The sequence below is a fragment of the Antedon bifida genome, chromosome 5 (genome assembly GCF_963402885.1).
Source record: "Antedon bifida chromosome 5, ecAntBifi1.1, whole genome shotgun sequence".
NCBI lineage: Eukaryota > Metazoa > Echinodermata > Crinoidea > Comatulida > Antedonidae > Antedon > Antedon bifida.
This window is the reverse complement of record NC_136230.1, coordinates 7,105,104-7,132,725: the sequence shown is the minus strand read 5'-3', so window position 1 is coordinate 7,132,725 and position 27,622 is coordinate 7,105,104. Positions and strand designations below refer to the sequence as shown.

The 27,622-nt window shown below is 33.7% G+C and overlaps 2 protein-coding genes across 2 annotated transcripts; one reads left to right on the top strand and one right to left on the bottom strand.

Moving 5' to 3' along the window:
• The first annotated feature begins 8,836 nt into the window (after nt 1-8,836).
• Nucleotides 8,837-16,300, top strand: LOC144842946 (renin receptor-like). The gene is made up of 8 exons (XM_078699568.1): nt 8,837-8,936; nt 9,778-9,908; nt 10,506-10,637; nt 11,559-11,660; nt 12,418-12,612; nt 13,391-13,540; nt 14,082-14,195; nt 14,766-16,300. Exons 1-8 carry the CDS (start codon nt 8,876-8,878, stop codon nt 14,955-14,957), a joined length of 1,077 nt encoding a protein of 358 aa, XP_078555694.1. The 5' UTR covers nt 8,837-8,875; the 3' UTR covers nt 14,958-16,300.
• Nucleotides 16,224-27,276, bottom strand: LOC144842934 (conserved oligomeric Golgi complex subunit 7-like). The gene is made up of 21 exons (XM_078699549.1): nt 27,179-27,276; nt 26,746-26,838; nt 26,481-26,525; nt 25,772-25,912; nt 24,952-25,110; nt 24,718-24,753; nt 24,227-24,347; nt 22,855-22,937; nt 21,982-22,245; nt 21,634-21,688; nt 21,237-21,364; nt 20,953-21,093; nt 20,482-20,626; nt 18,940-19,057; nt 18,597-18,697; nt 18,200-18,330; nt 17,987-18,064; nt 17,769-17,883; nt 17,488-17,625; nt 16,862-16,952; nt 16,224-16,674 (listed from the first exon to the last, which is right to left on the bottom strand). Exons 1-21 carry the CDS (start codon nt 27,179-27,181, stop codon nt 16,593-16,595), a joined length of 2,268 nt encoding a protein of 755 aa, XP_078555675.1. The 5' UTR covers nt 27,182-27,276; the 3' UTR covers nt 16,224-16,592.
• Between the last annotated feature and the right edge of the window lie 346 nt (nt 27,277-27,622).

Sequence of the window (27,622 nt, the reverse complement as noted above, 5' to 3'; positions counted from 1 at the left end):
CTCCAGAGAATCGGAGATCAACATGTCATCATCTTAACATAATGTGAAAATAAAACCAAATAATAAAGATAGCTTAGACCTATTCTCAATCATCAGGGAGACTCTCTGTCGTCATACAAAAGTCCACTCCGAAACCCGCCTTTCTTGCGGCACCATACTTACAACAAGTAGGCCTATTGGTGATGGAACAAGAATTTCGTGTTTCGTTCACCTTTTATTCTACACTCTGTAAAAATAGTGTTTAGATGTTAAACATGTATTTTGTACCCACTTTTCCCACACATTTAGCCTTAAGTTATAAACATGTGTCTGTATCCAACTCCTTAATCAGTCAACGCTAAACACGTACCTAAATATGTTGACTGCTAAACATGTGGAGAAAATTGAACATAATAATAACATGTTGACTGCTAAACGAGTAGAGGAAAAACAACATGTAGCTACAAACACGTTGATGTTTTAAACACGCTAAAGCTTGGTTCCCACTAGAACGTAACGCAAGGACTTAAACGCAACGCAAGCGTTTTAACCAATGACAAGCGAAGTTATAGACAATTAGTCCAATCACAAGCGATGGCTTATTCGCTTGTGATTGGTCAATTCACTTGCGTTGCGTTACGTCCTTTGCGTCGCGTCGCTAGTGGGAACCACGCTTAAACATGTAACTACGTGTTTAAAAGCTCCACACTGTTTTTACAGTGTACATAGACACTGTTTTTGTTAATAGAGTGCATTAAAGTATGTATACAATCCGTTTTATTCAACGAACTGTACATTCTAAATTCAATCATTAAATTAATAATATATTTAAAAATGTAAACGCGTTGGTCTAACTGTCAACTTCTGTCGGATACAATATGGCCACCGATAAATCAATATGGCACAACCATATATAATAAAAACCATGTATATTCACCAATCATAGTTACGTGTATTTTCAGCATAACAGCAGATTTAATTGTCTCGAATATGCACACCTTATTTGACAAAATATTTCCCATAAATAATTTAAAAAGAGAGGGCGCTAATCCAAAAGTGAAAACAATGGAAGACTGACGGACGAAATAATTTATTATGATTATATTAAATTAAATCACTTAGTTAGTAACTTACTTAGTAACCTCATGCTGATTTTACAGTTAAATGCGCATGTGGCGGGCGTTATTAAAAATAAACGCCCCGGGGCGTTTATTCGAGGGGCGTTTATTCCAAATGATGTTTTATGGAGATGTGGGTGGGGGGGGGGGGGGGGGGTAGGGGGTTGCGAGTTTATTCGAGGGAGCGTATATTCAACGCGGGGCGTTTATTCAAATAAATAAATAAGTAAACTGTCTATTATAAGAACAGTGCATTTATTTTATCATGACGCCTACAACTATAAATCATCCTATACAAATTCGGCAGACTAGAAATATGTCACCACTGGCATTATTGTACTTAAAAAATCATCTTTTTAAAATAAATTATTTATTTATGTCAACAACCAGTGATCTGAATAAATGCTTGAAGTCAAGGTCGTCCTATTCTATTGGATTTGGATTATCGGAAAGATTTGTTGGGAAGGGCCGAAGGGGGAGAAAGGGTTGTTTTGTAAGTTGCCGGGCAAATTACCGCGCTAACGCATTCTCTAAGCATCCTCCATGCTTTAACTAATAAGAGACTTATAAATGACGTTCTATCTATCCAATTATACTCTTTCCATTACTAATTGTCACAATTATGATGCGAATAAGAATGTCACTAATTCTTTCCTACTCTAGGCTACACACGCGTAGTTTGATTGTCACAATTGAACTCAAAATCGTTTAAGTATGATATATTTTTCCTTGGTGCCGATCGAAATGAGACTTGGCAGTATAAGACAAAAGAAAACATAATACCCGGATGTATAGCCTACATTATTAATAGATATTAATCAAAATTGAATAATTTGAAATAAATACATAATAAAACAATTGTAAAGTCTAGGCCTATATCAGAATATCCGTTTTTAACGGGCTTACTGTTATACCGTATCTCGTAGTCTATGTTCAGACAGAAATAATAATAATAAAAAGATAACTATTTTGGCACATACGGCGTTTCATACGTATAATACTTGAGCTTATAATTTCGTATTTTCAGACAAAAATCGAAACGCCGGCTGGTGGACTAACAAAAGAAAATAACTAATACAGATTTTGGACAAGTCTACGTATCTCGATGCAAAATGCGCAATTCGTAACAATAATCAAATTTTTGACTAATATACTATTGCCAATCGGTGTATACTATATCGTATTTGCATAAGCAATGATGGCAATACCAATGCATTATGTACGTAGTATTGATCAGACTAATTAACATGAATATTCAACAATATGTACGATTATTTTATTGTTGCAAACATTAGACCATCTTTAGAGTTCAACGTAAGGATAGACCAAGCGCAACAACGTATAGGCATGACCCAAGAGTTGATCACAATTTATACAGTTTGGACAATCCATTCGTCATAATTGGTCAACTTGTTTGCGGCGCCCTTACATCATTACGTTGCATTATGGGAACAAAACTATAAATAAGAAAAATATACATCTTATATTAAATACCGCCATAATGACTTACTAAAACCCCACGAGATCACACAATTTATTGGGCGCATTCAAATTCACGAAAACACACAACATTCAATTTTAAAGAATTATACCAAAATTAATTTTTAATTTAATGATAACAAACAAGGACAAACGTGCATTTCAGAGAATTTCGGAATTGTATTACTCAGTAGGATGTTACTCACAATTTGTGAATAGCATTTTGTAAAATACGTAACGTGACTTCATTCAATGTGCATGCGTGCGTGTTCAGTTAATGATTATTTCGATTGTATTACTCGTTAAAAACGCGTCAATTACTGACGGGATGTTGCACTGTTTCTCCTAGCACTACTAAAGTAATAAAGTAAAAATAGGTGATAAGCCATGCAGTGATGACGTCACTATGGCACGCCAAGCTGTCATTTATTCGGAAATAAAGATATCCTAGTTTTAAACTAAGATATCTTAGTTTTAGAAAGATATCTTTATTAATAGAGATATCTCTATTTAAAACTAAGATATCTCTATTAAAAACTAAGATATCTCTAATAAAAACTAAGATATCTCTATTTAAAACTAAGATATCTTAGTTTTAAATAGAGATATCTCTATTAATAGAGATATCTCTATTAATAGAGATATCTATTAAAAACTAAAATATCTTAACAGTGATGCAAAAATTATAAAAACATAGTACTACATATTATTTTATATAGATGACAATTCCGACACTCGTCAACAATGGTGAGCGCTATATTCGTGATCAAATTTACTGTAATAATTAAATAGAGTATTTATTTTATGTTTTATTTATCAAACTTTATCACTGCACATAACATAACATAAAAGGCAGCGAAAAGAAAGGGATGAACAGGTGACAAGCACCTCTATCCACATCCGTTGTCTGAGAAAATTTTCATCTGTCTACACTATCAAACTAGTTTGACAAAAAAAGTGTGATGTGCCCAAATATGGTAGTGATATGACAAAATATGGTAGTGATATGACATCATCATGTCCATAATATGAGCACACATTTTTTTGTCACATAACATTTGGTAGTGTAGACAGAGCTTTAGTATGGTAACTTATTGTCCTTCAATGTGCCCAGTAATATTCAACAATTAACGTTTGAGAGCGAGACAGAGCTTTATACACTTTTATGTTTTGTAACTAAACGTAAATCATTTGTCAAACATGCCTTCGTTCGCTTAAAGATGTATTGTCCCCCAAAAACTTGAAAAATGAAGATTAATAAAATCAGACTTGGAATATGCCATTTTGTAGTTTTAACAAACTTAATCACTTCCGTAGAAAAAAAACCCCAAAAATAATGTTTTCACTTCATAATATGACGAATTAAACGGTTAAATACAACCAAAACCAATTTGACTATTTTTTGCTTTAAATTACAGTTTTTTCAGGTAAATTATTTGTTTACCCATCCAATTTTTGGTCAAAGTGAATAACTATTAGGTGACATTAAAATGGTATATTGAACAACAAAATTTAAACAAATTATTTTTCCGGGGGACAATACATCTTTAAGATGTATTTTTTGTTTCGCAGAGAAAAGAGATTACAATACTGTATGCCTTTGCTCGCTCGAGAAAGGCATAATCATTAAAGCCAGACTACTCGATGTCTCGTTATTGAAATGATTATTTTACTTATTTATAAGAGAATAGCCTGTTTAGGTTTTTGCGGGTGACGGGAGTAATCTAAGCATACGCAAGATAATCTATGCTGGCTTAATTTTGACGTAAATGACAAACGTTTAGCATAAATCATGTCACGGGATATAATCTAGATAGACGTGTCTTGCACTCATAATAATATCAATTTCGAAACAACGTGAGAAAATGTATTTTTCAAGCATAAAAAACAATAAGAACAAATAGTGTCATATAAACACATAACTGTAAAGTAAAACATTAAATACGCTCCAAAATATAACGAAAACCAGATTGAAAAAAAAAACCGATGATGTTGCAGAATTGATTTATCTCGTAGGCCTAAATAGGACGAGCTGATAAGTAACTGAACCGTCTACAGAGTTTATGAATTATAACAAACTGTTATTCTTGGTTTTCTTGGCCGTGCGACCTTATTTCAAAGTTCATCTAAAATATCAAAAATGATGATGCTTGTTGGAATTTAGCCAAACTGATTTACGTCAGACAAACTGAATTGTTGTTTGAATGGTTTGAGCATGGATTTAGTATTTTGGCGGACTTTGCCATATCAGCAAATGTTTTCATAGACTCTCTTTTCCCAGACGTGCTTTGGGGTGTGCGCATGCCCAGTCCGAGTTTCCAAATACCCATTTTTAGCCGTAGTAAACTAAGCTATAGCTTATAGTTGACTACGGTATACCGCATGGTAACTGTTTCCTAATGCTTCCGTTCTCTCGAATATAACTGTCTAAGCAGCGCGAAAATATAACAATCATAATAAACCGTTATTTGACGGGTCAACTGAAATCTGTGGAAATCATTCGTGATTCCTTTTATTAAAACTTAGTCTCCTTTCAGAGTTCTTGCAACGCGGCTGCTTTGAGTTGTTGTAGACATTATATTTTGATCCAAACAGCTATCATCAAATAATTAAATTAAATCTCATGCACAGAATATGACCTAGGTATTGTGTTTTGTGTCAAATTTTACATCTACCGACATCGAAAAACGAACACTGATAGGAATTTACTGACCGTGAACAGCCACGGTTTTGGCATACACATCTGTCGGTAACTCACTGACACGCGTTTGTTAATCGTGCACCTATCTAATGTTCATGGTAAAACTTATAACACTTGTATTATAGGGCTGGTGGCCCGCATATACTGAATAAAATCTCTCATTGGAGAGAACAAGAAGTTAATTGATATATGCAAGTGCAGTTATAAACTAAATCTCTGATAAAAGCATATAGGCCTAATATCAAAAAAATACTTGCAAAGTTGCTTTTTTAAATGTTTGTATGTAATTGTACACAATGAACGTCCACAATTTTCTTTAATTTGCAAGACCAACATATACTATACCTGTTGATTTTCATTTGAATCGATACATTGTTACACATCGCAAAAACTTATTAAAATCTCGAGTTTTCTGTATCTTCAATATGGGCCAAATTATTAAATAGCACGCCCTCTGTTGTTTGGCAATTATTTCGTACTGTTTCCGAGCGCTTAATTTCTTTCAGATCAGATGTGCATTTTTCTATGCCGATCGTTGCATAGTCGTGAGTAACGGTCACAATAAAACGAACAATGTAATATTTATCACTCTAAAATCTAAATAGCTAATTTCAGATGCTTAATAACAGTTAACATCGCGCCACAAATCGTCCATTAAAATGATTTGTCTAATTAGCAATTAAGTTCAAGATCTATGGCGTCTGTGTTTCGACGCCGTCTCCACGCCATAGGTCGGTTATACTTCGCGCTCTTATAATCATGGATATTAGATACAATACTGCAATAGTAATCACCAAAAAAAAAAAACGATTGTTGTCGGTTACATTACATCATTGTAAAGAAAAATAAACTTGAAATCAGCTAAAATTGATGAGGAACATTTTTATAATACGTGAGTTCTTCATTAAGCTCTGTCTACTATCAAACTTTATGTGACAAAAAATGTGATGTGCCCATATATGAACATGATGATGTCATGTCAACTATATTTGGGCATATCACTACCATTGGACACATCACTTTTTTGTCAAACTAGTTTAGTAGACAGAGCTTTAGACTCAATTAAGACGCACACACACGACCCACAACATGAATGAATGAGTGGCACTAAATCAATAGAGCGCGCCATGTCTAAAGCTCTACTCTGTCTACTACTGGAATATGAAGTCTCCTTATTTCGTCAAATGGTAATACTTTACAATGTAAGACCGCATAGTTTATTTTAAAAAGGCCAATTCACAAACACAGTATCACTTACACGGAGGACAACATGGGTAAAACTTTTTATACAAAATAAAAGTAGAATTGGCTTAAACACTGGTGTATCTTTCTTTTATTAATAATTATCTTAATAATACGGATACAATAAACATTTATGAGTCCATATGGCCTAAAACCTATTTCTATACAAAAATACATTGTCATGCCAACATTTCTTAGAAGTAAAATAAAGTGATACCTAGGTCTAAATGAAAAGAAAACATTTAATTCATCATCACGCGCATTAACATAAAATACAGGCCTAGCTCACACGTGACTCTTTATCTATTAATAATTCTAGTTACTACAAAAACAATTTTTGCAGTGTTTTTTTTATCAACAGATTATTAGAACGATCGCGTTATACATGAATAACTTCACAATGTTTTCAATTTTAAAAACTACAAAAAAAAACAATAAAAGCAACGATTGATTAAATGATGGAGGAAGGGCTATAAATAAATCTTTTATATAGTTCAGACATTTAGACTAAAGCACTAATTACATCAAAACACAGATCGTTCGTATTTCAATGATTAAGCTTTATGAAAACAAATAAGACACAACATCGAAACTGAAATAACATCAACGATTATGAAATCCAATATCTACTCTGTTATCCCGGAGATACATTATTGATGTTGTGTGTAATTCATTCGAACTACAGTATGTATTTAACATATCTCACGACGACGACACGAACCTAGATCACGCAATCAGAACAACTATCACAAATATAAAACAGTAAATAATGTATTAGTATCTACGTCACTATCCTTAGCTAGAATTATAATTATTGGTGTATAACTAATGTAATGAATTCCGATCACACACTTTAGTCATGGGCTAGGCTATACATAGGCCTACATTACTGCAATATGCAATATTAAAAGTACATTATTAATGATGTTGGCATGGTAGAGCTTATATAATAATATTAGGTGGCAGGCCTAATAATATTCCAAATATTATTTCTATATATAGGCCCTAATAAAAAAAAAAACCCCGTCTCAAGGCAGCTCAAGCAATTCAAAAATTGATTGGTGTAGGTCCGTTGCCTTTCGCACGGGACGTTTTGGCTAAGTAACAATAGGCCGGCTAAATAATGTAATTTTACTACATAATATGTTATTAAATTTTATATAGGCCGCCTATTGACGACATCGAAATTATCCACCCGATCACGCGGATATGTTTTACGATGCGATAGGCTTAATAGTTTGTCTATATAATATAGAGAGCGCAAATCAGTTTTATGAATGTATCACAGTTTGGTGCAGAGAAAAAAAAAATATCAGAGAGAAATAAATAAAAATTTAGGTTACTGCACAGTCACATTAATAAAAGAAAGATGAGTGAGTGATACAAGAAACTGACTACCTAGGCCTATTAGGCCTAGATAGATACTACCCTTTATTGAGGATTTACTATAGTATTAACTGGCCCTAGCTAGGCCTGGATAATGATTAATGATTGGTCAGCACAGTATCTTGCTTCTTTTTAGGCTTTATATATATTATTAATTATAAAATCCAATAATATAGGCCTATAATATTTATTAATAGAATACCTAGGCCTAGGCAAATCACTTACTGAAAAAATACAATACTGAGTAGGCCTACGGTACTGTTAATCTAAATTACTAGCCTAGGCCTAGTCCTATAGCCAGCCAACATAGTGGTGGCCCACAGCAGCAGGCCTAGGCCTACCTAGCCTCACCCTAGCAGCTGTAGATAGATCTCTCTAGCTAGCTAGCTAGGAGGACCTACTTCCTAGGTAGTAGGCATTATTGCCCTACCTACACTACTGTAGATTTGATATAATATAGGCCTACCACAACCGATAATTAAAAACATGTAGACAAATTTACCAACCTAGTTAGCTAGTAGTATGGTAGCCTGAATTTCATAGAAAGCTTGCTCTTTTTTATAAATAAATCGCGGGGGGACACGTCGTACGTACACCACCACCGTACCCACCACCACCACACTGTGATAATGCTTTAATTACGCGTGCGTCGCACGGCGTGTCGTCGACGGTGGTGTGTCGACGCGTCGTCGTCACGACTCGTGGGGCCGGCCGGAGAGTGCGCTTTCGGTGATTTTATCAACCAAAGTAAACTTGATAAAATGCTTGTTACATAAATAAAGTTAAGAAATATTGACATAATATTATTTATATTAATGAAAGGTAATATTTCTTGTCTTCGCGGAAGAAAAATGTTCAATTTCAAAACTTGTTATTTACTTTTTTCATGCGAGTCGTCGCCGAGTACTGTATATCACATGACCACCATTATCACATGACACACATGACCCGATCGTAATCCCAAGAAAAAATGGCTGTCGCGAAAATCCGATTTCTAGTGTGCGGGTTTTTAGCTATTTTTATATCTTCAGGTAAGCTTTTAAGAGATTAAAATACATTAGTTATCTTTGAAGTGCATACTATATTTATAAAATAATGTTTAAGCTGATGGATTATAAAGAAATACGATGTACGTACTGTGTAGGCTAGGCCTAGCTAGGCGATGTGGTTGTGTTTATGTGTTTGTGCTGCATGGTGGATAGTGGTGGCGACGAGAGGCGATTGGTTTTCCTGCGATCCATAGTATACACGGCGTACATTGTAAGAGGCCTACACAACTTTAGGTCTGTAGGTTTGGTTATATATATGTCTAGTTTGGATATATGTAAGAAACTTGTGAGGTTTTATTTAGTCAATACAAGTGTTCTAATTTAATGAATATTAATATTATTAATTATTAAAATATAAAAAAAATAAAATAAAAAAAATCTTGTATATAGCCTATAGGCTATATAGGCCTAGGTAGCCATGGAGTAAAGAATAAAATTCTTTACTCCATGATAGGCCTAGTCCTAAATTTCCTAGCCCCTATATTAATTATACAAAGTAGCATACAGTAGGCAAGCTGTATGCCTATCTACAGTAGGGCATTAAGTGAAATGTTATGATGGAGAACCGATGAACCACATTGTGATTATTTAATATTGTTACTAAACTAGTTTAAGATTATCCTAATTAATATTAAAATGACTCTCAAAATTCTATCCCTAAATACAATGCTGCACCAACCAGTTGGTCAAACAAATCAGTTTAAACTTAACTATTTCAATCGACCAATCTGGACTCGGCTGACACACAGTAGTTTGGAATTTAAGACTGATTAAATGATAAAGTGAAGTAAACTAATATATATTAACAAATTTTACTTTACAGGTTTATGTGAAAATACCTTGTTTGTACTCAATGCACCTAAGTCTGTGCAATTTGACTCTAATGCTGGACCAATCAATGCAGATGAAATTCAAGATGTTTTAACTCTATCATTGGGTCTATCTCCTTCAAAGGTAAGCACCCCACCAACTCGAGTCTCCCCGTTTAAAAATAAATAATTTTGTTTAAAAATAAAAAGAAGAATAAGAATAAAAAAATTAAAACTAAACCAGCTGTGAAGACTGCCACCAAACTGACTACTAGTTCCGTCATTATCAACATGATGAAGATGAAGACATTTTCATTTAGAAATTATGTACAGTATTAATGTATCATTCATACATATTGATATTTTGAATGAGTGTCTGAGCGGTTAAGACAGAGGAACCGTAATTATGTAGCCCTAACATCGTCAAGAGTTCGAGGCTCACTCGCTCTTTGGTTCTGGTGGTAGAACAAGTCTTCTCGGATAAGGACTATAAACCGTACCGTAGGTCCAGTGTACACATCTAACTCATGTGTACTTTAAAGAACCTAGTACATCTTTTGAGGTGAGTAGGGGGGTTACGGTGTACTTGTACACACATAGCCACTGTACAATTGGGACTGGACCGTTTTAGAGGTGTTTACCACTTGTTGGTCCTATCCTTCACTAATGTATGTGTGAGAAGTTGAATAAATACAAAAATTAATACATATTCTTGACTTAAGATTTGTTAATTTTTTTACAGGATGTCAAGTGGAGCGGTCTATTAGCTGGTAATCTTTTCAGACGCCCTAAAAGCAGTGTTTTAATTAATATTGAAAGCAATGAAGGAAGTGCATTGAACCCAAAACACTTAGCTTCATTCCCAATTGCTAAAGTAAGTGACTACAAAAAAAAGTGTATTCTATTCAGGGTATATATTTCGCGAGTGTAGCATAGCCAAGTGCTACACAATACCAATGCTACGCATTATCATGATAGACAAAAATGTAATACAAATTCTCCAAATTCAGATTGATCAGCTAATCAAAATGTTCCCTGTTGTGGTATGAAAGTATAGTGGTGTAAGGCATACTATTATGCTAATATGATTATTCTAATCTGATACTATTGTATCAGAAAAGAAAGTACTGGTACTGATTTATTATGGTTTTTATTTGTTTTATCGTGTATATATATAAATTGTAAAACAAGAGTTCTACAATGACAAAAAAATATATGAAAATCTCACAAAACAAAATTGTTATTTCTGTGTAAAATATTTGAAAATTGGATATATGATAATCATGTATAAGGAAATTAAATATGTTATAACGATGTGTTGGAAACAAAATGTTTAACGATGCAGTTAATGCATAATTGTCTTTTAAATTTGTTTTGCTTTTTAAACTTCTTTTGTAATAGTAGTATAGAAAAATATAAGAAATTTAAGGGAAAAAAGGAAATAATATGGAATATAGAGTGAATTTACAAAATTTAAAAAAGTTACTGTTGAAGTTGATAAAATTGTAATGACATTAGAAATGAACAATAATAATAATGAAGATAATACGATGATTTTATGGTGATGACATGGAATGATATTAATGTCAATAAAAGTGGTGTTTACGCCACAAAAGAGAAAAAAGTATATAGAGTATAGTGGTGTATATAAATGTAGTACTACACCTTATTCATTTACTTTAATATTACCTAATAACTAAATAACTAGTTTCACTAACTTGTGTCTAGCAACACATCTATTGTAAATATAGTAATTTGAATTGTTATTTATTTTGAATATAATTATTTCTTTTAGGAAGCTATTGGTTTTGTAGAAACAAATTATTTAATGTCTTCCATCTCGACATCATTTCCGACTCAGGAACCAATTTTAATTGATGCTTCTATTGATGGACAGGTAAGAAATAACATTTCTCTGGCGCGCAAACCCCCCTCCCCAAAAGTAACTACCCATGTGACAATTTCAAGAAACCAATTTAATATTCAAACCAGGATATATGACATTTGAATGTGAAATTCTTTGAAGAAAATCGTTTGTATCTGTAGTAGTAATTAGCATTTTTCAATTCATTTCAAATAATTCTTTCATTTTCAAATTAAAATTAATACATTATAAATTCTGAGATTTTCTTTTTGAGAATTATAATAAATCATAATGTATAAAAAGGTGATTAAATTATATAACAGTAGTATTTAAATTATGTTCATTATGTAATAAAACCTGGTACTTACTGCCTCTGCAGTAGTCTGTACAATGTACTACAATAGAAAGTCAGATTGTTTATCATTCATAAGTCTATACAGATGTATTAAATTATGTGGATTATTAAATAAAACCTGATACTTACTGCCTCTGCAGTAGTCCGTACAATACAATGGAAAGTCAGATCGTTTATCATTCATAAGTCTATACAGTATTTAAGTTTCTACAGTAAGAAGCAGGAGATCTACTAGATAGTGATTAAGTTCGCTTTTTAGGAATCCTGTCTCTGCCTTGTTTTGTGTGTTGTTTTTTTCTTGTTCTTTGTCCATGTTTTGTAAATTGTATTTTTATGGAGAAAAAACAATTGAAATGAAAATGAAATGAAAGCATTACACATATTTTTATGGAGACAAAATAATTGAAATGAAACCATTACACATATTTTTTACAGATTTTCAGTTTAGGATCTCAATATCCTAATATATTTGGGAACATGCCTGACAGTTTAGATGCTTTGTTGCCCAGTCTTGTTCATGGCGAGAATTCAATTATTCATAACTATGAAGCCCTGAGTTTGAACATCTCAAAGCCTGCACATTTACAGTTCTTCAGTGAACTACAGATGCTCCAGAATGCACTAGAAGCTGTAAGTATGAAACTAAAGAATAGTGGCACGCAGTATCTGAACATAAAAATAAATTATTGTATATAGCACCATTCCAACAATAGATCATTGCTCGCGGTGATGTGGACTTCAGCTCTGTCTACACTATCAAACTAGTTTGATAAAAAAAGTGTGATGTGCCCAAATATGGTATTGATATGCCCAAATATGGTTGTGGTATGACATCATGTCTATATATACATGTGCATTTTTTTGTCACATAACTTTGAAAGTGTAGACAGAGCTTTAGATGTAACATTTTTCAACTACATGTTTTCCTCCCAAGGCTCATGTCAGTGCGTCCAATTAAGGAGCTCTCTCCTCTGTCCATGGCTAGGTTTTTAAAGTGAACATTTTGTGTACACTAGGAACTATTGAGCGAGTGAGTTGCGAACCCATGCCAACATTATGGCTATGGATTATGGTTCCACTTTCTTAACCACTTGGTCACTCACTCCATATCTATGAGACTGGGTTCTAATCCTTGCTTAGTCACAGTACTACAGTATGTATTCATGGCAGTAACATTTCCCTAATAATAATTTATTCCTGATGGTAATTAAATGTTGAATTATTGAAGCCTATCACAGTTTTCACAGGGAAAGTAGCAAAATCAGCACTGTGGTCATGTTACAAAGTTGTCAAGCAATATAGACTATCTGATAAATTATCCACATCTTCCTCTGTGGTATAGCATTTTTGAGTATGCACTGCCAGTGTACTTTTACTAACTTACTAAAGTACCTTTATAATTTTGTAGCTAACTAAAAACAAGGCAATGGTAGATGATAACGTGCCGGACTCTATGGCCTTTACCCTGTACGGGTTAAGAGCGATACAAGTACAACATGGGCCCAAATCTACTGAAGCTAAAGAAGCAAGTGCTGTGTTAGAATCATTTTTATCACAGGTGAGTAAAGCTTGGTTCCCACTAGGACATCTGGCATCATATGCTGTTGCATTGTACCATAGTGGGAACAGGGCTTAAGAAAACTTCACTTTAATATAGGCCTAGATAAAATAAACTATTAGTAGCAAGAATTCTTATACTTGAACTACCAAAATATGTTGTCAGCCAACCTTATGTAATAATACCGTACTGACGCGGGTGTAATCCCACCCCACCCCCCCCTTGAACATGAAGTCACGTCAAGTTTGAGGGGTGGGCTTATACCCGAGGATCCAAAAATGCATGTCGTCAAAAACAGCATATGTACTGTGTATTCAATTTTTTAATATTCAATATTTAATGTATTACGGAACCTACTGTAGATCTTCGAATTAATGGGTGGGCTTATACCAGAGTGCCTCATTTTGCATAAAAATTAGTCAAAAGTTGGGGTGGGATTATACCAGAGTATGGTCTTATACTCGCTTCTGATCAAGATATTACTACTAATAATAAAGATAATATTTATTTATTGTTATATTTTTTTTACCAATTTGTGTAGCTTTCAAGTGGATTTATGAAACTATACGACAATAATGCTGTAGTTATGGCTGTCACAACCCAAAGACTACCACATTTTGAACATCGTATGGGAAGGTCTATACTAGCAACTGAGGTAAGTTACCATTGCACTGTAGCATCCCATTACACCTACATTGCATCTAAAGCTCTGCCTACTGCTAGTGACAAAAAAGTGTGATGTGCCCAAATATGGTAGTGATATGACATCATCATGTCCATATATAGGCACATTTTTTTGTCATAAAGTTTGATAGTGTGGACAGATCTTTACTCTCTAAAGTTTCCACAACACAAAGGATCACCCAAACTATTGCGTGTGATTGGTCAATTCACTTGTGTTGCATGTGCTGAATCCAGTTTGGTTCCCACTAAAACGCAACTTGAGAAAATACCCGCATTGTAAGCAATGTGATCATCTGTTCCTTATGATTTATCAAGTTACTTATTTGGATTTATACACCCATTCCTGTTCTATTTAGTGTATGTCTTGATCGTTTTAAAACTTATTTTACCGGTTTCCATCTCCATTTTTGTATGTAAATTAGATGGGCTGGCAATTTTGCACATTGGTAATAATTAGCCTAGTGGAGTAGTATTGAACAAAATATAATCCTGGCATGGTTTGATTTATTAATGTTAATATTTTTATATCTGTCCTACCCAGGAAAACCCAACTAAAGACAGCCTAAATGTCTTTGCGAGGAGTGAAGATTTCTCTGCAATATTCAACATCATCCTCTGGTTGTCAGTAATTCTAGTCCTAGTGGTGTATGCTACAGCATATGGAATGTGGTACATGGATCCTGGCGACACAATCATTTACCGAATGACCAGTCAGAGGATAAAGATGGATTAAATCATCTTTCATCTTAAATCATCAAATTAGAGGGCACTACTTTTTTCCCACACACAAAAATGACATTCAAGTGCACGCATCAGTTTATTTATGAATTAAGGATAAAAATAAAATCAGCACTTGGTAATGATTGGCGCCAAAAAAAGGTTGATGGCAAAGAATCTATTGCATTGTATCTTTTTCTGGTTATGGCCTAATTATTATGCAAGAACACCTGTATACACACACAGAATAAATAAAAATGAATTATTAATTTATTGTATACATGGGATAGTTACTTTTAAAAATTGACTTGAAGTCAATTGATTTAAAGTTTGTTTAATAATTTTCTCTATTAATTTTAAAATTTACTATTTATTTTGCTGGTTGTGAATGTTACATTTAATAGCATGGTGCTTTTCAATCTGATTTTAGATTCTAAACGCCCAACCACCACAAAAAATTTGAAAAAATCATTAATTTATATCGCAATTTATAGTTCACGAACATTCCAATACAGTTTTCAGTTGGATAAAAATATTGATAATCGGCTATTTGGCTTTCAGTTATATTGAGAGTATTGTTTTATACCCTACAGTATGGTTGGTAGTAGTATTTGGTAGATGTTGTAAAACCTTCTGTGCTCTTAATATTATATTTAAGCAGATCTGAGAAAATGGAACTCGTATTTGGTTTGACTCCACATATATTTTAAATTTAAATATGACCATACCAAGGCTTTAGGTTTGATATAATAGATCCAAAGTATGTGTTGTAATTGGTTGTGTTCTGTTAATGAATGGCATGTTATATTCTGATGCAGTTTAATTGTGTCGAGTGCAAATTTAGGATAATTGTATAAAAGAGTAATGATGTAAAAAGTTCTGTAATGTTGCATCTCTCAAATTGCACTACCACCATATTATTAAAGATTATGCAATATAGTGAAATTAATATTGAAATATTCAAAATTAGAAAGCTGTCGAAACAATGCTCAATAAAGACATTTTTTCTTTAAAGAAATTAATTCAGTTTTACATTACAGTACTTTGTACTTGATTTGTGTATATATAACAATACCAATGTTGATGTATTTCATTATGTTTTTTGGAATGTAAAATATAGCTGATAAAATAATAGACAGTTTACATAATTGCAATAAATATTATTTAATTTTAAAAAGAACTTATAATCTATTTATAAGTACAAAAAAAATAGATTTAACCCATAACCATGTAGAGTAGATAAGATTCTATTGATATTTGATAAACAAAGTATTACATTGTATATTAGGAGGTGTATATTATAAAACTGATAGTTTGTTGGTGGTAAATGGTATGGTAAATTAAAACTCAGAAATGGAATTTGTGTTTGACTGAATTTTGTCCTTGCATGGTATACAATGGGATAAAGCTAGTGTCTCACTATTAATATTATATGTAATAGCACTCCTCCGTTTAAAAATTCCTGAATTCCTGGATCTGCCCCTACGTGGCAAAGAAGGAATGGTAGTCTGTTAAAACATATATGATTTACCATAGCAATACATATAATGTTTTAGGAACATCCACTTTAAATGAACTAGATTTGTTCACTGAACACGAAGTAGAAACTCGCTTGCGGGTCGTATATAATATATATTGTTATTTCTCTTTTCTACCTATCTTCATGGTGCTTCTTAAGTTTTAAAATTACATGACAAAGACGAGATGGGATCGCTCCAGTAATTTCATCATAACTGTAAAATAAAAGAGAATAATAAAACAGTGCCCTATAAATGAAAATAGTTTTAAATTAATAAATTTAAATTAATAAAATATTTCTGTTTTCCTACTTTATATGAACATAAAAGCTCATATTTATGACTTTCACATGAATAATATAAATGAGGCTTTATCAGAAATATGGACTTTTTCAAAACTTACTGTGAGACTGGCGTTTCAAGCAGTTTTTCTACGTGTCTTAAATCAGTAGAGGCTGGAAGGCCAAATGCATCTAGTACATTGCACAGATAATCTGTAATATATATTAAGTAGACAAGATTTTAATATAGTATATGGTAGTAATAGCAGCTTATAACATACCTACCTATACCTATATCTATGTGATATCTAATAATGGCTTTTATATAACACCTAAATAAATTCCTGTCATTTGATTGGACAAATGTGGGTCACATGGTGTGCAATAGTACGCACTATTAAACGATCGTTTAATAGTACTTTTTTTTCGTGTATGAAAACAAAATCTTTTCATGTTTGGAAAATATTTTCATTATTTTTATGGTATCATACATGCACAAGAGAGATGTAGTTATGTACATATGGTATATTACTACTACTGTAGGCATGAACCCATTGCAATACTTGCATATGGTTGCTAGCATTCTACCCTGAGTTACAGTATTAACATATCTAGTGTATTTTTAAAATTATAAGAAATGCACATAGGAATTCTGCCAAATTTCTAACTTAATCAATGGACGAAAAACAACACAAATTTCAACATTCGGACCCCCAACCCCCTTTTCCATTTAATTTCATAAACTCACCTATATCTGTGACAAGTTGCCTCGCTGCATGTGCCGTCAACTCGTCAATTTTCAAGATGGCTTCTACGTATGTATACATGACCCCACGTGCAATCGCACCAAGCCAGTAGTCGGCCAGATGTTCTACCTCAAGGCCACCTGTATGTAAATGACATATTAGTATTGAATTATATAGTATGTTAATGTTTGAATAGGAGTTATAAAAAGAGCTATAAAAATCTGATGAAAAACTGCAAAACTCATACCTAATGTTACAACATACAAATGTTTATAAAGCCTACCTTGCTCAGGAGGGAAGGGTAGCCTCCCAGTCTCCAGTGCTTTTGCTAAAGCTGGATTCTCTTGTGAAGTGAATGGTTCAAGTTGTTGAGGTAATGTCATCAAATACTGTCCAATCTAAACATTTTAAAAACCAACACACAGTAAGCAAATTTAGCCTTTACATTTGTTGATGATAAAATGACCAGTACAATTGTTAAAATTATTAGTCATTCTATACCTTAGTGATGTACTCCTGTGGAGACAAACTGAATGTTGGAAGATCAGCTGAAAGAACACCACCTTCTGACGTCCAAACCTTTAAAAAAAAAGCAATAAAGACATTTTGAATTTGGAAAATATATTGGCGGGGATGAGTGGTTATACCAAATGTTTTTATGTTTATGTAAAGTTTCAGTTTATTTCAATATTATACATGATATTATTACAGTACCTCCATGTATGAAATCTGCACCAGCTGTTTTTCAAGTTGCCTAAACACTAGTTCAAATGCAAACTTATGAGCATGCTCATTGACCTTCTTAAGACCTTTCATTGGATCATCCATAACTGATGAACTATTTTCTGAAAGCAACAGTATTTAAAAAAAATTAGTATATCAATATGAAACATAAATCTTTCATGCAAGCATCTGTTCACACACACAATGCATGCTTGAAAATTGTGACAATCAAAATGCCATCAAATAAGTATGTTTCACACAGGAGATACAGTATAAAAGGAATCGTCAGCTATAAGACTTATGACTTGCCTAGGCTAGTTTTTGACAAGGCATTCCAAAGGCATTCCATTTTGAGAAATAAGAATGAAAAAAATGAGTTTAGTTTTACCTTGTTTTATATTGTGGATGAGTCTCAGTAAATCCTGGTACTTGGTTGGATTGTTTTCTAACAGGTAATTGTAGTCTGTGAACGCACTGGTAATTACTGGGCTACAGAAATAGGAACCAAATTAATTAGCCACTTTATATAAATGATAGGCTTTTTCAAGAATATGTATGTTTTTATTACCAACTGCTTGTACAAGTTACCTGAAACATTGTGGGATTCTGGCTCAAATAAATATTTTAAAAATGTGTTGGAGCCACTGAATACATAAGGCAGAACTTGGTTCTGTCTTGGTCTCATTGTGAGAAGAAAACATCAGGTAAATAAAAGATACTAGCAATAATACCTAGACTTCTGTGGTAGTGCTGTGGGGGAGAATGCTTCACACTGATGAGCAGCTGTTGACGAGAGAATAGCCCCACTCAGACTAATTTCAAAATCCTCCATTCCAAGAAGCAATTCACCTGAAATGTAATTAAACATTCATTATTTGTATATTATTAAAGCTCTGTCTACACTAGCTAGTTTGACAACAAAGTGTGATGTACCCAAAAATGGTAGCGATATGCCCAAATAGATTTCGATCCAAGTCGGCCCTAAACCGTCTCGGCCAAAGTCAAGTCGGCCCCAAGTCAAGTCGGCCCCAAGTCAACTCGGCCTCAAGTCAACTCGGCCTCAAGTCAACTCGGCCTCACGTCAACTCGGCCAAAAAATAATCGGTCAACTCGGCCCCGTTAAAGTATGGAATGCAAAAGGTGCAAAGGAAGGGGATTGATAAAATAATATTTCTTTATATTTTTTTACCTATGAATAATTCTGACTTTTAATGAATATTAATATTTAGACAATAATACATTTAGCAAAAAAAATAAGAAGGATTTCACCAACTTTCCTTTATTTACGCTTAATAAAAATTCAAATTGCACAAATTGTTCAAATTGCGCATAACAAACAATTGATTAATAAGCTAGCATTCATACTATTATTAATGATTACAATATGAACATTTGGATAATAAATAGGAACACATTGTAGGCCCAATAATAATGATGATGAACGTACGTGGGCGCGTATGTTCGTTCGTGCGTCAAAATTCAATAAACATGTCCGATATGCGAGGACATTTATTAGGTGTAATAAGATTGTTTGGTTGAATCATTGAGGTATAATGTTAACTCCATGGTTGAATCACGCGTAGATTTCTTCAGTGTATGCATTTTATTAGGCGACAACATCTTAAACCAATTCGTAGCTGCGCCTCCCTGCACCTTTGGCAGCTATTTCGATATCTACAACTGCTACGTGTTTTCGCTGACCGGGGGATTCCCCTTTTTTAAAAACGCAAATCATGGACAAAAACAATATGTACGATCATTTTTCTATGACCAAACGGTGGAACCATGGAGCTATTTTTAGCTCCATGGTGGAACGTAGGCCTACGTCTTCGATTTACTAAAATGTGGTACCTGCATGTGTTTTTGTAACACGCGGGTACTTCTATTCATATCGGCAATGAGATGATTTTTTTGTATGAGTATTTTTCTTATTTCTTAATTTTTTTTAAAGAGTGGATAGTAATAATCATAATAATATTAAGCACTTTTTGCGTTCCATACTTTATTGTGGCCGAGTTGACCGATTAGTTTTTGGCCGAGTTGACGTGAGGCCGAGTTGACTTGAGGCCGAGTTGACTTGAGGCCGACTTGACGTGGGGCCGACTTGACTTTGGCCGAGACGGTTTGGGGCCGACTTGACCTGCACCCGCCCAAATATGGTAGTGTTATGACATGATCATGTGCATATATGGGCACATCACATAAAGTTTGAGCTTTACATCCATGATTTTTGCCTACAATACAACTACAAGAAAATCAGCTAAATAGCTTACCACATGTTTGTATGACTTTGAGGGCATGCTGGAAAGTTGTCCAATCTTCTCCAAGTTCTCTTGATGTAGAAGAACTTGATTCAAAGTCACTTTGTAAGTTACTGATGGATGCATTAAATGACTTGCAATAACGACTAAACAAACACTATATATAAATAAAATCAATAATTAAAGTTAAAAAATAAAATATTTGTTGAAATTTTCAGATCCAAAATTATTCCTGCATATATATACCATGAAAGTCCCATTGGTCTAATGGTTAGGATATCTGCATATCAAGCAGAAGGTTCCGGGTTTGAATCTTGGTTGGGGGGACTTTTTCTCATTCTCATTCCTAATCTTTCAAATTAATAAATTTTCAGTATATTACCGGGCAGTTTAGAATTAATTCTGTGCCTGTGATATGTATATATTAATTACTACTTCTAAAAATGCCTAGTTTTTGTAGATAGCAAGTATTTTAATTCAGACCTTAACAGCTTGAATGAGCCCAAGAGAATCATAGCCATTGGTCAAGATCATACATCTATCAACCGCATCATTGGTCAGTTTGAAAATATTGGTTACAGAATTTGATAAAAGTTGGGCACAATCAATCAAATCACGTTTTTCCTGAAAATGAAGAGAAAGTGTTTACAGATTTTACTACAAATCAGCATAATGATAGTGGTAGCAGTGTGTTGGACTGATCATTAGGTCGCTTTTTAAATCCAGGATATTATTATTATATTATTAAAAAAAATTAAGTTAATTACCAACTGCAAACAACTAAGTTCTTGACTCAAATACTCTTCTTCAAGTGCACCATATCGGGCTAAGTATGGCAGGTACGGTGAATATATCGCCCTCACAAGTTCAAACTCTTCAAGGCCGAGACAAGAATCTATGACAATGAAAATTATCTGGATAATTGAGAACAACATTTATATATATAGGTGAAAAAAGAGCCTCACACAATCTATTTAAGGGCTTAAGCTACACTATCAAACTTTATGTTTATAAAACCATGTGATGTGCTCATATATGGACACGATGATGTCATATCACTACCATATTTAAGCATATCACTACCTTATATGGGCATATCACACTTTTTTTGTCAAACTAGTTTGATAGTGTAGACAGAGCTTAAGATAACTTTAAAATACCCACCTTTCTTGGATGTAGTTATTGCACTGTCGATGTTCTTTGCAAACCTATCTGTAGTCTGAAAAAAGTATGGAAGAAATATATATTAGCGAAATAATAATGTGCGGTTACTAACATTGAATAAATTTAAATGATATTTTTTTAATTTATGGTATACTCAATTGATTTAATAGGACCAAACCCTATTCTAAGGTCAATCTATTAATTGATTCTTGAATAGGGGTTACTCTATTGTTAAAACATATATATTTCCCCTTGTTTAATGGGAGATTTTGTTGGGTCCTAAAGGTGTACCATTAATAAGGATTCTATCTGTATATAATAAATGTAAAAAAAGAAAAAGTTGTTTACCTTTTTTAATTCAATCAAATTTAATAAGGTATCCTCTTCTAGAGTAGTCTCCATGCAGGCTGGTAATGACGGTTTGAGGCTACTCAATGTCTGGGTTAGGAGTTCAACAACAACCTTAACAGGGTTCGGAAACACCTGTTCACACCACTGCACCTCTGAATGCCAGGTGGCCATCAGATGGTCATAAAACATTGGTAGCCACTCTACTAAAGACTTTGCACTGTTTACCTCTTGCAGCTTCTTCCAGGCTTGCAGTAAATTAGACTAGACATTTGGAAGGAATAAAAGTGAATAGAATTTTAAAAGTGAGAATCAATATCATGAGGCATTTAATAAAACATAATATTAAGATTTTCATTAAATGACGTATGATATTGATTCTCTCATAACTTTGGTGGTATTACACATAATTTTAAAAGTAAAATCAATTAAACTGACTTATTAAACCTATATGTGTTGTTTATATCATTCATTCAGTTAAGAAAATTGGGATCAGGTCCTCTAAGGACCCACGAAAGTCACACACTGAAGCATCTACCATAAAACACATGGGCTGAGATGGACACCTCTATTCTTCCAAAAGGTGCACAGGATTCTGAGACCTTGATGCACCATTTCTTATTTTGTCTAAAGCTCTGTCTACACTATCAAATTTGTCAACGTGACAAAAAAAATGTGATGTGCCCATATATGGACATAATGATGTCATATCACTACCATATTTGAATCACTACCATATTTGGACACATCACACTTTTTTTGTCAAACTTTATACACAATGGTGTATATATACGATTAGCATTGATCGTTACGATGATGTAATGAATTAATGTACAGTATTTCTACCTGTGTTATTTATAGTTGATAGCATACCTTATGACATTTGTGGTAGTAGTTGTACAGCTGTGGAAGACGATCCATATCTTTGAAAATAGTTACATATTGTTGTGTTGCTTCTGAAATGGAATTATTTGTAAAAAATAAAAATTAACAAAATAAAAATAATAAAATCTCCTTAAAATCTGTCTACATTATCAAACTAGTTTAACCAAAAAAAAAGTGATGTGCCCAAATATGGTAGTGATATTATACAGATATTGCCTGCTTAGAGGTGAAATATAAGATTTGACATCCCCGAGGGAATGATATTATGTTCGAGGGAATATATATATCCCGAAGCGGCAGCTGAGGGATATATAATTCCCCGAGAACATAATATCATCCTGAGGGGATGTTAAATCTTATATTTTACCGATATAAAAGGCGATATCTGTTATATTATATAGCCAAGATTAGAACAAGTCTGCTGGGTTGGGTGAAGCCAGGCTAGGCCTCCTATTCTATAGTAGGCCTAGAGTATTTGTATTGTATGTAAACAAGCCTCCTGCCTAGACACCTTACCTTGCGAAGAATAATATACAGATAATTACTAATTAATGATTCCTTGGCAATAAAATATTCACTTAGGCCTAGGTCGTTTAAATTAACAGAAGAATTTCCATCAATAAGCCTATTAATAATAATATTATAATCAGGTAGGCCGAATAAACAATTCATCGTCTTCTCTTCGAGGAGCGAGCCGAATCACCGGATGTTCAGCACGTACTAGTTACTAGGTTACTACTGACCAATCACAAACGGTGTTTCATCACATTTAGGGAGGACTAATAACAAATGAGGGCGCTATGTATGCATAGTTTAAATAGTTTAGATGAATAATTTCTTCAAGCAAGCTGCGTGGCGCAGCGATGGAAGCGTTGTCTTGCGATGGAGCCACCCGAGTTAAAATCCAGTAGATGACTTTTGTTTATTTATCGGCGAACGCGAGTGTTGCCACACGAAAATTACACAGTCAATATCATCGAACTCGAGAATGTATATGTTTAATAACAGAGGACACGATAATTACGCGAAAATTAATCGGTCAATATCATCGTTCTCGAGGATATATACGATTTACGATCCTCGCAGCGGTAGTCACGTGACGCAGTTTCAACCAATCACGTTCACGTATTTACATAGGCTATGTAATATACCAAAATATGGTAGTGATATATCATCATGTCCACAGATAGGCACACATTGTCACAAAGGTTGATAGTGTAGACAGAGCTTTAGACAAATGAAGAAATTGTGCATCAAAATATGGTAATGATGTAACATCATCATGTCCATATATAGGCACATCACATTATTTTGTCAAAATCTGACGACAACTTTATATCTATATAAGATCCATCCATACCATGTGAATGCGTGTTGAATGCTCCAACTAGTTGCGGACTCAACATGGCCTCTAGACGGTTCTTGAGTGTCTCTAGATGTTGACAACGTTCTTCATAATCACCACAATGTGCTAACATGCTCTGTATTCAAAAGAATTAAAGTTAAGACTTATAAAAAATATTTATATACAGGTTTTAATTAAATACAAAAATCAAAGTGCATATCATTATTATCATTAAAAAGCTTGGTTCCCACTAGGATGCAAATCAAGAATGTTAACCGCAACGCAAGAGAATTGACCAATCACAGGCAACAGTTTTAATAATCCATCACTTTTTTTGGACAATTCATTTGCGGCTTACATTGTGTTCTAGTGGGAAGCGGCTTAAATCAGACTATATAACTTTCTACAAAAATCTTTTTATAGGTATTAATCAGGGAAGAGTGAAAATCTTCCCCGATTAATATACTTTAAACATTACAATTAAATAAACAAGAAATATTACCCACCAAGCTCTGCTGCATAGCACCCAGTTTACCTGCAATCTATAGAAATATGTAAACAAATTATTGGAAAATAAAGACTTTCAATCCAAACTGTGTGGGTAGTAATCATATTCTTATGTGAACTAGGCCTACTATACATTTATCTATTAAACACACAGTACTCTGAAAGAACACTGACATTTCAATAGACCTTTAGAACCAAAAGATAACCCTCTTGTCTTAACTAATGTGGCTTACGGCATTGACGTCTTTTGATAGAAAGACTTCATCAACATCTACCATCAATGTTGTCCAGTTATCAGCTTGCTGGAGAGCTTCAGACGCAGCCTGCATTCTTGACTTGACACTGTCAATCTCAAGTAACATCTTCATCGACTGAGATGTGTCCTCTTCCACCTTTCAATAAAATAAACGTAGAAATTAGACCCGAATTTTCAAAAGCTGGTTTAAAGAATAAACCAGGTGTGTCCCACCTTGACTGGTTGTTGATAATTCAACACTAAGCCGATTAGAGCCTGAACAAGGCAATCTAACAACAGGACACTGAGCTCGCCTTACCAAGATAGGAACTCGTAACAGTCCTTTGATCTTATGTCTGGCTGCGACAAATACCAACAGTACTGTACTATGTAATAATAATAATAATGCGCTGCTCTCACAGCATTTATTTGGTCCAATAAAACATATCGGAAATTCGTTTTTTTGTACACTATTTAAAGAACGAATAAATATATAAGAACATTATACACACTATACAAAATTACACATAAACGTTATACACAATAAATTACTTAAGGGAACAAAATTATCTAGTAACGGTGCTGTTGAAAACTGTAATTGACTTAGGGATAAATGATTTGGAATAACGAGTTGCTCGCACACGGTGGGATTGAAGTCGGATTAATGATGGAAAAAATTATATTCTTTAAAGAGGGGATGAGAAGGTTGTGATAGGATACGCTTTACCATGGGAAGAGACAGCATGTGCATGGGATTATTCTCATATTTTTGCTAACAGAGTAGGGATATATTGACATACAATGTGAAATTATTTTACCTTTTGAATATCTGACTTGACAAGTTTCATTTGCTCCTTCAGAAATGTGGCTTCCTGTTTCACAGATTCGATATCTCTAAGAACTCTGGGAAGGTTTAAAATAGCCTGCTGGCTGCTTTCCTCAATTGAATTGTTTACCTCCTGCAAAGAATAATATAAATCAGTTGGTGTAATAGCTATGAGTCCTCATTGGCTAAGCCCTAAGCTTGTATCCATTTGTATAGAACAGTATGTTTACGTATATTGGTAAAGTTGGACCAGTAAAGTTTGACTCTTTTTTTATTCATTCATTCATTTTATTTACACAAAGCAAAATTCAAAGTATGTTGACAAAATATGAATCAAATTAATAGTTAATGCCTTGTATCTGGAGAAACTCAAATAAGCTCAAAGAGCTTTAAGACAGGTTCCACCAGGAAACAATTTGGATCAATGTTCATAGACAGAGACTTGAACAGGGGTTACAGACGGTACATACACTACGCAAGAGACAAAGTATGAACGAAGACAAGGCAAACAACAACAAATAAAAAAATAATATCTTTTTTTATTAAGATCTCATTTCGAAGGTAATATCTTTAAATACAAGGGAAAAAAGGGGGTCGGGTGTACAGTATATCATAAATAAGTTAAACATATCTATTATTTTTCTTTCATTAAACAAAGAAATAAACTGTATGTAGATACCACCAGAAGATGGAGACTTTACCTGAATGAACAGTTGAAGTTTCAAAACACAGGTAGATGCATATGTCTATATAAAACAAGAGGAATATTTTAGTTAGAAAAAATAACATTGAAGTCAAAGGAGCTTTTATTGAGTCATTGGCATCGTACCAATAATATATATACTGTACTACAATGATAGGTCTAAGGACTGCTGCTAGACTAGGCTAGTATCTATTGATTGTACATACGGACTATATGTACAGTATTTATGCAATACCATGCATTTTTCTTTCTCTGAAACTTACATCTCTATCCTGCTTCTCTTCCTTCTGGGTCTTAAATGCTGCATTTACCCATTCCTTAGCATCAAAATCTTTATCTAAAAACTTTGAAAAATCCTGTGGATTTGTTTGTTGAAAACAAAATTTTTGAATGTTGTTAATGTTTCGTTTTAATGAAGACGCTGATATAGAGAGCTAACATTTCATATTACAACAATAATAATTTAGAAAACTATTCTCGTTTGTGCATGATAGGCCTCCAATCACTCCGGTTAGAACGGGTCGAAACGACCTCATAATGACACCCTCATAAACTCCAGATGCTTCACTACACACTGAACACCAGGTCAACTTGTTGAATTAGGCCTAGCCTACCCTAGTACAGTAGTATTGTATTCCTGGGTCTAACTGCTACATTATTAGTCTTACAACTAGTTAAAAGTATTTTCAGACTCACCATGATCTTAGTAAAGTGTCAAAAATATAAAGCTAGGCCTAGGCCAGAAAAACATGGACGTGGCAACCCTCGATCGCGTTTTTACGCTCGAGTTTGTTTTGCTGTTTTGAATATGGAGCGCTAACAGTGTCATATATAAGGAGATATAAAGAAATAAACATACAATGGGAGAGGGACCAACTGCACAGTAAAAGTTGACAAAATCTTGTTATGCTACAACCGTTTTCTGGATCCTTTTTCAGTTCATTTTTATTTTCGGTTTGGTCAGTTTTCTCATATATTTTCTTCTCACCTCCACATATTTTTAAAATTAATTTTTAGTACAGTATATCACTGGGCGGATTACTCTCATGTCTGTCAATGACTATTTCATATAATAGTAATACAGTAATGCAGTACTGTGTCAAGTAAAATTATAGACTAGTAACTTTACCTGCGTATATT